A 12,293-nucleotide genomic window follows, 5' to 3' on the forward strand; every position below is an offset into this window, starting at 1 on the left:
TGGTTTAGATTGATGTTTATTGTTTTCAGTACATTCGCTCTAAAAATATCTGTTGCCAAATATTATTTATTCAATGGATGTGACTTGGTCAATTTATTTCCCTAAATGTGTACAGATAAAAAAAAATCATTTGAATGTGATTTTATTTTAAATCGGTTTGACTATATTAATTCTATTAGTATAAATGAAAGGTGTTGTAAGAAGCTGATCACTTATGTCATAGTATTATTCAATATCATACATGCAGTAATTGAATATGCATTTAAAGACTACACAGATAGTGCTTACAGTTTTGATCTCCTTGTTTCAGCGGTAGCACATATATAACACTCACATTGTAAAGCTTCTTCATAACACTGATAAGCTGTTTTTAGATCATTTGATATTTCACAGCATACTCCAAGTATTGTTATTGATATAGATAAGGTATTTACATCAATTAGATGTCTTCTTTTTATTGTTGAACGTAAATCACATAAAGCCTGTTGTCTGTTAAACAAATCGCCTTTATGATGAAAGCAGAGAAATCTAAGACAGTGGGACATAACTATCGGAGGTACAACTATGTAATGGTCACACACCTCTAGCTGAAGTTCCTGCGGTATTAACGATGATTGCTGTACGTATCTAACATTATTAACAACTGCCATTCTCACCTTGTCACGAAGTGTCATTGTGGAATGTACTTGATTTCTGTAATAATTGACATGTCTGTCTTGGCAATGTTGACCTCCAAGTAGTATCATATCAGGTGAACACTTTGACAGAACATAATCCGTAAGTTTTAAAGTTACATTGAACTGTCCTGTCACATAATAAAACGATGCGTATAACAACCAGCCCGATGCAGCATTTGTTTTAATACCGTCCTGTAATAAAATCAACGGTACCAATTTTGTTGCACCAGATGCGCATTTCGACAATACATGTCTCTGTAAATGTTTATGACAATATTTGTGTATTTTGTACCTTTCAGTTGTTACGAATTGTGTTGGTAGAAGTTGTGCCGCAAACTGACTTATTTCAGTATGATGATATTTACATACTTCAACAATAAACTCAGACGATTTCGACTGAATTAAACATTCAGTAATATTTAGCAATTTCAAACATTGTGATATGTCAGACAGACGGGCTAATACTAAATGTGATATCCTGTAAAAAAGTAAGTCGAACATAACAAAAGATGGTATAGTCTGAGCACTTAATAAAGGAGGAAGTACATTGTCGTATTGACAAACATTCTGTATCAATCCATCGATTCCGCCACACTTTATGCTATTCAATACATTTTTTAGAATTTCATTATTATCGGTTCCGATTTTTCCTAAGAACATATTCTGTGCTGGTATAAAATAATTCGGACAATAACAATTATTTACCCATAATATTAATTTATGTAAGCAGTGAGAAAAACAAGAATGTAATTTAGAGAATTGAAATGTTTCAATACCGATTTCTTCAGAAACCCAGAATAAAACTGTTTTCAGATAGTAAGAGCATAATAAACCTTTTGCACATGTGTCTGTGTCAACGATTTGTTTTAATGTCAGTTTGAGAAGACAGTAACACAAGAGTTGAGGGTAATTAAACGAATGAACAAGTATTTTTTCGGCAACAGAAAAAGATATTCTCCATAATACATTACAATCTGACAAGGTCCTTGGTCCAATGGGTACTAACATACATCCGTCGTTTTTAATCTTGTCAACTACAGATTTGGGCGGCCATTGCCTTCGATAACGCGAAGCCCAGTGTATTGCATTGTAAGGTAAATATTCACTCCGAAGACAGTATGCATAATCCACGTTTTGACAGTGATCTGTTAAACAGGGGCCGTGATATGATACAATATAATGACGGTGAAGTTTCTGTTTAATATTACTAACAAATTTGTTCACTGATAAATATAAGCCTTTATTAGTAACTTCAAAGCATTCATGTGGTGTAAAGTAAGACTCGCCTTCTCCTCCTGCTAGTAATCGGAGTCTAGTAAATCCAGGATATTCATTGTCAGTCTCCATGATCAGTGTTGTCCCTTGTATTTGGTGTTTGGTGTTCTTTTCATCCCGTAATACGTCTACGTCCGTGATGACGTACATTATATCAATGCCACTACCTCGCATGTCCAAGCCCTCTGCTAAACTTCCAGCCGTTATTTCTGTATATCCTGAACCTAAATTTAGCATAATTTTATTCTGTATCATATCGTGTGTCAAAAAAAGTTGTTGTCGTTTACGCATATCTATTTCTGAACCAGCTGTATTGACTAAGTATTCGTATAAGAATCTTTCTTTCAAATTATTTCCCGGCCAGGTCACGTAATCTATAAAAAAATATGTTCAACTATGTATCTTAAAAGTTTCATGATTTTTGTGTACATACATTTGTCTTGGTTATTATAACAATTGATCATTCATAGTATACTATCAACATTGAGTTAAATGTAGACATACTGGGTAACAACGTCGTGAATCTAAAACTATGACAATACACATTTAGCACTGATCAATTTTTAAAAATCGAAAAATAAAGGCAACAGCAGTATACCGCTTTTCAAAATTCATAAATCGATAGAGAAAACACAAATCCGGGTTACAAACTAAAACTGAGAGAAACGTATCAAATATAAGAGATTTATGACAAAACAGAGACACAACACCGAAATGTAACACACATAAAAACGAACTATAATGTAACAATGGCCATTTTCTTGATTTGGTACAGGGCATTTTATGTAAAAAAATGGGCTGAACCAGGTTTTGTGGCATGCCAAACGCCAATTATAACATTAAAATGAAATAATTACATGACAGGGAAAAGGGCGAAATAAAGGTAACAACGAAAACGGAAGGAATCGTAAAAACTCCAGAAAAAAAAACAATAGGAACCTCGACAAACTGTAAATAAGTAATCAACCTCTTTTCAAATTTACAAACAATTAAAATGTTAAAACATTTCCCTTCAATTAGATATTTCATATAAAATGGCATTCGAACGAAACGCGACCTTATGGGACTGGTTAATGCCAAACATTTTATATAATTTAATACGTTGCCTCAAATTCTTAAGTTCAAACAAGGCATTCAATGACGTTTAAAATTTCAAAACTGGACGTTTCGTCTATGAAAGCAATTTTGTAATAACATAAAATGAAAACAATTAAGCATTTTGAGTTATAACATGTATTTATAGATTTCCGACTTAATTTTACTGACATTAGCATAATAAGATCACATAAGAACACGCTTTCCATACTTAGCATACGTACAATTTGAGTTATCTTTTATATTTTCCTTATGCCAATAATTTTTCAATATTCTTAAAGAGTCAATTAATTTGCCAGGATTGTCTCTAAATGTTCGGTCGCGATAAACAACATTTCCGTAAATGTAATTATATAATTCTGTTTTCAGGTGTTGTACTGTTTGAAATAAGTTTTTTAAAAAGGTACAACCTGACTTCAAACCAAACCTTTATATCTATGGAAGAATTGAGTAAAACTATTTTGTGGTAACGAAATCTCTGGCTTTATAAAATACCAATGATACATACTTATTGTAGAGTACGTTCGTAAAAATCTAAAACGTCACATCAGACACGGCCATCGCGACTATTGAACCTGTAAGAATGTGCGTAAAGAACATCATCATCCAGAAAAAGAAAATTAACAATAGGGAACGATAAAACGTCCCATTTGTAGTAAATATTTTATTGTGGAGAATCTCATGGAAAACTGAAATATCTAAATATAGAATAAGACTGTTATTTTTACTTTTTAAATTTGATTAATTAAAGGTAAATTCCTTGGGTAAATTTCGGCAGTATATTGAGAATCTTTTTGATTATTATCAAATACATGTTATCAAGATAACGTCAAGTATAGTTGAGTTTATTAATTCAATGGAATTAAGACGGGTCTTTGGTCATAACATTTACAAAAAAAGTCTGCTATTAAAAGGAGACGGCCAATCCAAATACATTAATCATAGATATAGGAAGATGTGGTGTGAGTGCCAATGAGACAACTCTCCATCCAAATAACAATTTAAAAATTAAACCATTATAGGTTAAAGTACGGCCTTCAACACGGAGCCTTGGCTCACACCGAACAACAAGCTATAAAGGGCCTCAAAATTACTAGTGTAAAATCATGTCAATTAACTGTGATGTAGAAACATGTGAAAGACTGTTTCGTCCTTTAACATCAGTTCATCGTAAAGTATCGAAACCTAAACAAAATTATTTGAGTGACTAATTTACAATTTGTACAACGTGGTCTTTATGAAGTGAGGGATTTTGGTAATTATAAAAAAGAAGATGTGATATGATTGACAATGAGACAACTCTCTACAAGAGACCACAATGTCACAGAAATAAACAACTATAGGTCACCGTACGGTCTTCAACAATAAGCGAAGCCCATATCGAATAGTCAGCTATAAAATGCCACCCAAAATGACAATGTTACACAATTCAAACGAGAAAATTAATGGCCTTATTTATATAAAAAAAAAATGAACGAAAAACAAATATGTAACACCTAAACCCTCCCCCTAACCTGGGACAGTGGTATAATAGCACAACATAAGAACGAACTATAAAAATCAATGGAAAAAGGCATAACTCATCAGATGGACAAAACATACAGGAGGGCGTGATTAAATTGTGTATCTATACATGCCTTCTCCGAATAAATGACCTTACTTTCTTGGTAAGAAGGGTCCTGAAGTTCATATCTAACGCATGGTTTTAACAGTTTGTCTTTTTTTTGTGAATGTTTGTGTTTATTGATATTGTCTTAATTAATATACTATATACTGTATGTACTATCAGCGACAACATAAACGTCATTTTCAAATATCAAATAAAATATCAACTGTATTATTATTGACGTCTTTGTAAGTAATTAGATATAAAATTGAGAATGGAAATTGAGAATGTGTCTAAGAGACAACAACCCGACCATAGAACAAACAACAGAAGAAGGTCACAACTATTTCTGCAATGCGGCAAGAAACACCCGCATCCGGGTTTGTTTGCATTCAAAGGTCAGTTGTGTTGAACTTTCTTGACCGTTTATGCTGTTGAATCCCAACATTTGTCACAAAAACATATCATGGGTGTTAAGGTCTCTGACCTAATTCTGTGAATATATTGTGGATTCATTATTTTTTGTTGGATACCAATGTTCGTGGGTTTCGATGGTTTACGTTAACCATGAATTCAAACGTTCAACGAATTGAAAATTTGCTATAGCTTTGTGTACACATATATTTGCAAAACCACGAAATAAAATATACACGGAAATGCAAGTTCTCAGTTCAGGAAAATTAGTACCCACGAAACAAAAATATAAGTAAGAAAGTGATACACAACTCTAATATAGCTGAAGGATTGACTGAGCTATACAACCTGGATCCCACACATTTTTTGTCTGAACATTTCTGTTTGAGACCTGTCCTAATGACCAGTTCTCAGACACATTGAATAGTATTAACTGGACAATTTATCTACATTTGAAAATGCCTGTACCAAGTCAGGAATATGATAGTTTTTGTCCATTCGTTTTTACGCGTTTTTGTTTTTTGATTTTGCCATGTGATTATGGACTTTCCAAATTGATTTTTCTCTGTGTTCAGTATTTTTGTAATTTTACTTTTTTTGTATTTCAAGACATTGGTTAATATAACGATATAACTACCTTGATTGTAATCTGTACTTTCCTGTAAGTATTCAAGATATTCATCTGAGGTTTTATCAGGATACCTAATATTAATTATATTCTGTTCACTTGTTTTCCTTTTGTCTAAACAAGCTTTATAGATTCGTTCAAACTGTCTGATTGTTAGGCCAAAAACGTCATTGGAAATAATAATCCCTCCGTCTTTCGATTGGTAAGCAAACGGTGAGTATCTTCGCCTCCCACGGTGAGGAAATCGTTGAACGCCATACTTTTCCCAGAAGCTTACTTTCCTCAATCCATACACATTATATTCTGTATCCTTTCCTTTGTTTCTTGGGTTTCGGTGCATGCTGGCTTTAAATTGAATATATTATGCAATATTGTAAACGGCTTATATTATTTCATAAGAAGTACAAATGAAGTGTATACTAGTTTTGATAATTTGATATAGCTGTTTAAATTATAAAAAGTATAGTTAAATCCATTCCTGTTAGAATTATTTGAATACAATCAATTTGTCATATATACAATTGTTATTGCCAACTGTTTCATATCGACATTATAACCTATAGTAGTTACCGCTTTAGATTCCACTTAGCCCGATCACTCATTTGTTATAACTTCGATGTAATAAAAATATATTCCTATAGCTATGTCAAACTTATATTTGATAATAATAACAAAATACTGCTTTGAGACTCAACACAACAATGGTCATTTTGTATTTCATAAAATAATACACCAACAAAACTTACTAGCACGGACATGATCTTGTTATTCTTTATACAAATTGAATGGAATCGTTAAATCCAACATGTTCGAGAGTAATTTCTCGCTTTTGATATCCCAATAAATCAATCTGTCATTTATTTATAACTCTGATGTAATCTAAATCTTTTCTCACATATATGTTGAATTAATATTGTTAAGTTAGTTGATTATTGCAACATAATACTGTATTGGCACGACACAGTAACAATGATGGTCATTTGGTATCTTATGAAACTACACAAAGTTACTCAAGTATCAAATAATATTACTAGTCGTTTTAGAAAATGGAATTTCCAATTACGTTTGTGCTATTAATATCACAATTATTTAAGTCACTTTGTCATTAATCTTTAGTTGTGATCGAATTTAAAGTTTTTCGTATCGCTTGATAAACTTTAATGATTATGTATTTGATCATAACAACAAAATACTGTAGATCTATGACACTCTTTGTGTGTTACTTGTCAACATACATAATACTGCCTTTGAAATGAATAATTATATTGAAAACTCTATGAATAAAAAGGATGGCACGTCTGTGTAAATACACTTAAAATTATCTTTGACAATCAAATTAAAACGACAATTTAGACATTCTTATAGACCGTCATGTAATTAAAAAAAACCGTATAGTGTTTTACAAATTGTTTCTTCTAAATAAATTAAGATTTTATATTTATTCTTCAAGTATGTGTTCAGGACTAAAAAAAAGGAAAATTTTGTCAAGAAATCGTGAGACAACAATGCAAAATGCATTTGACCTTATCGTTAAACTTTTATCTATGTTTTCATTATCGTCCTATGTTATGCATTCTAAACCAGTTTTAAAACTAGTGTTTGGCTATAAAAGGTAAATAACCCATGTCATTGTTGCATATACTTGTGTAAAATTTTGACAATGTTCAAATATTTTGTTTACTTATAAAAACAAACTTACATGAATGACTATATTAAAAAAGATAAAAGTTTACAAAGTTTGTTTTTGTAAGTGAATATAAATAACGGATGACAATACTTTACCAAAAGTCTCATCTCCACTAACTCTGTAAGTACATATACAAAAGAAGATTGCCAATGAGACTACTACCCAGAAAAAGACCAAAATGACACAAACATTAACAACTATAGGTCACCGTACGGCCATCAACAAAGAGCAAAGACCATACCGCAAAGTCAGCTATAAAAGGCCCGATAAGACAATGTAAAACAATTCAAACGTGAAAACTAAAGGCCTTATTTATGTATAAAAATGAACGAAACACAAAATTGAAACACATAAACAAACGACAACCACTGAATTATAGACTCCTAACTTGTGACAGGCACAAACATAAATAATGTAACGGGGTTAAACATGTTAGCGGGATCCAAACCCTCCCACTAACCTGGGACAGTGGTATAACAGTACAACATAAGAACGAACTATAAATTTCAGTTGAAAAATGCTTAACTCATCAGATAGACTAAAAATATAAGTGGACGTGGCTGGGTACTTATACATCCCGACACAAAAAGATACAATAAACAGATATAAGAGTACACAATTATTCCCCACCTAAACCATTCTACATAAGTTAAGTACAGCCAGCTCTTATTAAGGCAAGACTCATTTAGAAAACAATACTGAGCCAACAAGAGACGTTGTTCTATTGACCTTTTTAACTTTTTCTACATTCATGAATTTATTTAAATAAAAAATATTCTACATTTTATAAGAATCAAAGTTAGTCTTTGTCTCAATCGAAACAAAATGAACTGAAGTCTTACCCCCCCCTCCAAAAAAAACCAACAACAAACCAATAATATCATAAAATGTATGTAGTCTGTAGTATTTCGCCTACACAATGTACAACGTTTAGTATTTTTCACAATTTATATCTGATAGAAATAGTTCCCTGTTTATATACAACAATATCAGCATGATCAGTACTAGTTAAATCACAATAAAAGCAAATATAAAGTATATCTTATTATTGTCGTATTGTTTGGTTATAAATGTTATCAAGAACATTTCTAATAAAACACATTTAAGAAATACCAAAATCTGATGCCACGTATTCAGTTTAATTCCACATAAGACATACACAACTGCACTGTTAGAGTTAGTTAACGATTACTGAGACCGTTTATGCTCAATTAACTATCACTGGGTCGATGCCTCTGCTGGAGGACTATTAGTCCTCGAGGGTATCACCAACCCAGTAGCCAGTACTTCGGTACTGGCATGAACATACGGATTTTTTGTGTCATTAAAATTTGTTGTTACAAAATATTAGAAAATTATTATAAATTAAGGATTGTATCTCCCTCATACAAAGCACTGATTCATTTCAAGGATTTGGCTATACTGTTTGGACCTTTTGGATTATAGCTCTTCATCTTTTATATAAGCTTTCTTGCCCACGAGCATCACTAAAGAGACATGTATTGTCGAAATGCGCATCTGATGCAAGAAAATTGGTACCATTAATTTTATTAAAACTTCAGATTTGAATTCGGCAGTTTAAAAAACGTACAAAACCTCAACGTTATACACAACACATTGAAATGTTTTAGACTTTGTGTACCCGATAAAATTAGATTTTATGTTGCCAGTTTCAAACTTATCAAGTTTCGACAAAACGGTCTGCGATTGAAAATAATACAATACAACCTTATTAAAAAAATGTAGGAACAACACGTCCAGAATTTTTATTGTTTCGCGTATTATTTATATTCAAGATGTGAATGTGTGCTATTGCATGTTAAAAGTACGATTCAGCACAACACCGTCTTGTGATAGTAAATAAAAAGAAACGTAAATATTAGAATCAAAGTTATTATTATGCTTAAATAATTGCTCTCTAATTTGAGCTTGCCATTCTTAAATGCAAATGCTTATTATTGAAAACACTAATTATAAGTATGAAATTGTATAGCATCAGTTATTTCCCTTTATAACTTTATGTGGAAGCGAGGCTCCATTTTATTTGTTTAACACATTCCACATTTATCATCTTTTACTCCTTGTATCTCTATTATGAACATTATAATAAAATATATATTGTTCATCATAAAAACCTAAGTTAATGTATACAGCAAACAACTACCAATAAGAACACAAAACTGAGTTTGTTCAAATAAAGTTTATCAATAGTGGATGGATGCCAGATGTAGAGCACGTGCTACATGTAACCTAAAACATAAATCATATTATCATGATTGCTTTTATAATACAAAACACTTTTATCACATGGATATGTCGTTTATTAAAATTCTCCCTCGCCCTGCTCGTCTGAATTTTAAGTATGTAATCTCTAAATTCAATAAGTCATAAACAAGACAAACACAGATATAGGATAAGTTGTTAGCAGTAATATATTATTTTCTCTTGCGATACAATATTGTATTTTACTGTACTGTACTCTTCTATGTTGTGATGTTATAATATTGTTTTAGAAAAAGGGAGGAAGTTTGGTACCATTAAAACGTGTAATCCCTCTGCAAATGTTTGTACCTGTCGTAATTGAGGAATCTGATGTACAGTTGTTGTCGATTGTTTATGTAATATATACGTGTTTCTCGTTTCTCTTTTTTTATATAGATTATACCATTGGTTTTCCCGTTTAAATGGTTTTACACTTGTAATTTTGAGGGCCCTTTATAGCTTGTTGTTCCGTGTGAGCCAAGGCTCCACGGTGAAGGCTATTACGTTGACCTATAATGGTTTACTTTTATAAATTGTTCAGGAACTCATTCATCATTTATTCTTCAGGTGATCATCATTTTACATTGTTAACGTTTCATTGCGTACATTGCTTTATGTGCTCCGGTTTTAGGAGTTCTATACAGGACAGTGTAGGAATCCGTGTTACTTTCCCCTCTCTTCTGAGTGACGAAAACTGCTCAGCGATCAACATTCATCGGATACGTTGTCCAAAATACTCAATTTGCGGATAACCACAGCATGAGTTACATTTAAAATATTACAAAGCATGGCTTTACGCAACCACAGACTGACCAAAGATTTGCCAAAAAAAAGGAACAAGATTTCCGGAAAAACAGCTATAAAACCCAAGGCCACATCTGTCAAACAATGTTCAATGTATACAGAGCTTGTTGTGGTTACCGTTATTCAAAATGATAGTTTTCATGATCTACCTTTAACATGTTTAAAATTAAATAAAATTATAGCATAAATCCCAAAACAATTAAGGAAACACTCTTAAAATACAATGAATTCATCTGTTTCAGAGAACAGGGATTTTAAGGAAAAGATTATTACCAGTGGATGATAGATTATTTCAAAAGCTCATTTTACTATTAGGGCCTGTGTGCCAATAAACTTGTTGTTACAATCATTTTAATTGTTGTTTTACTGCTGCGGGTCTCCGCTTTTCCCCCTACTTGACAAGGGTCGTTTTTATATTAGAAAATAACACAAAGGCGTAGTATTCGTACATACAAAGATAAAGAAAACATGATTTTCAATACACCTATCCACTAATCAGAGATAAGCCCGCCCATCATTAGCACCACATGGCAACCCAGCATCCTCGGTCAAGCTTATCTACAAAATGGCGGTTACTACGAAGTTAGATGTGTTGCTACACAATATTAATCTTGATTATTTTAAGGATAAGACATTAACAGGGAGATCAAAAGACCAAGGTTATAATTATTTTACTCTTGTTTACATTCATAGCATAAATTTGTGTGAAATTAATGCAAATGAAGTGGATATTAAAGCCAAATGTTACCGGTCAATGAGAAAAAATGAAGCTCCACACAAAATAAACATTACAGTGATGAAAGATGAGAAGATTATATCAGACAGCAATTGTACATGTGTAGCAGGGTAAGTAATTATTAATTAAAGTATACATAAATTGCATGTGGTGTCATACTCGGCATGATCGTATGGTCAGATAAGAAAGTTTTTAGATAAGATACATATCAAAGAGTTATAGCACAGCATGTTAACTAGCCAATTTACGCTCAATGAAACACTTGTTTTATTTGTGTATTGGTAATTAGCTAAGCCTATATTTATTTAATGATTTTATAATCTGTCCATTCTATCATTAAATTAAAAAGATAAATATGAAAACAAATATACGATAAACTGAATTATTCAAAACTTCTTTCTTCATTTTCAGTTTATCTGGTACTTGTTCCCATGTTGTTGGATTAGTGCATACAATTTGTCACTACCAAAATTTAAACTTAAAAGAGGTACCATCAGAGCTATCTGCAACAAGTTTGCCACAACAATGGCACAAACCAAGGGGGAGGAAAATTAAAGCACAACCAGTAGTTTCAATGACTCTTGCATATCCGACAACACCTTCTTCAGAGAGAAAGAGAAAACCAGTGTTTACAGAAATTCCGCAGGTTGATTTACCAGGTTCATCATCAAGTGCAATTTTAAAACTGAAGGAGGATAATGACATTCCACTGAGTTATTTACTGCAAGAAAATGCAACCACAATCGACACAAGGCTTGGCAAAGTTCAGACTGGGTCCTTACTGTATTTTCATGTAAGTAAAATATAATCAGAAGTTCAGACATATTTTAATTTTCTTTACCTGAAACTAAGATATTCATTATATTTTGACAAGAGTGTTCTGAAAATTTGTTAATAAGGAACATACAGTCCATATGTCATTAATGTTATAAAATAAAGTTCCTGGAATTCTTCTATTAACAATTTTGAAATTCTATGAGCTGCAATTTTACGGGTAAGTGCAACTTCACCAGAAGACATTTGTGTAGCAGTTAATGCAAAAGGTGGAATATTTAGTCTCAAATTTAATTCACCAAGATCTTTTTCTATACGAAATCTTTTGTCTGCCA

At 32.1% G+C, this 12,293-nt stretch overlaps 1 protein-coding gene across 1 annotated transcript; it reads right to left on the bottom strand.

Moving 5' to 3' along the window:
• Positions 1-213: 213 nt before the first annotated feature.
• LOC134689789 (uncharacterized) lies at positions 214-6,035 on the bottom strand. The gene is made up of 2 exons (XM_063549759.1): positions 5,705-6,035; positions 214-2,326 (listed from the first exon to the last, which is right to left on the bottom strand). Exons 1-2 carry the CDS (start codon positions 6,033-6,035, stop codon positions 285-287), a joined length of 2,373 nt encoding a protein of 790 aa, XP_063405829.1. The 3' UTR covers positions 214-284.
• Positions 6,036-12,293: the final 6,258 nt, after the last annotated feature.

The sequence above is a fragment of the Mytilus trossulus genome, chromosome 11 (genome assembly GCF_036588685.1).
Source record: "Mytilus trossulus isolate FHL-02 chromosome 11, PNRI_Mtr1.1.1.hap1, whole genome shotgun sequence".
Classification (NCBI taxonomy): domain Eukaryota; kingdom Metazoa; phylum Mollusca; class Bivalvia; order Mytilida; family Mytilidae; genus Mytilus; species Mytilus trossulus.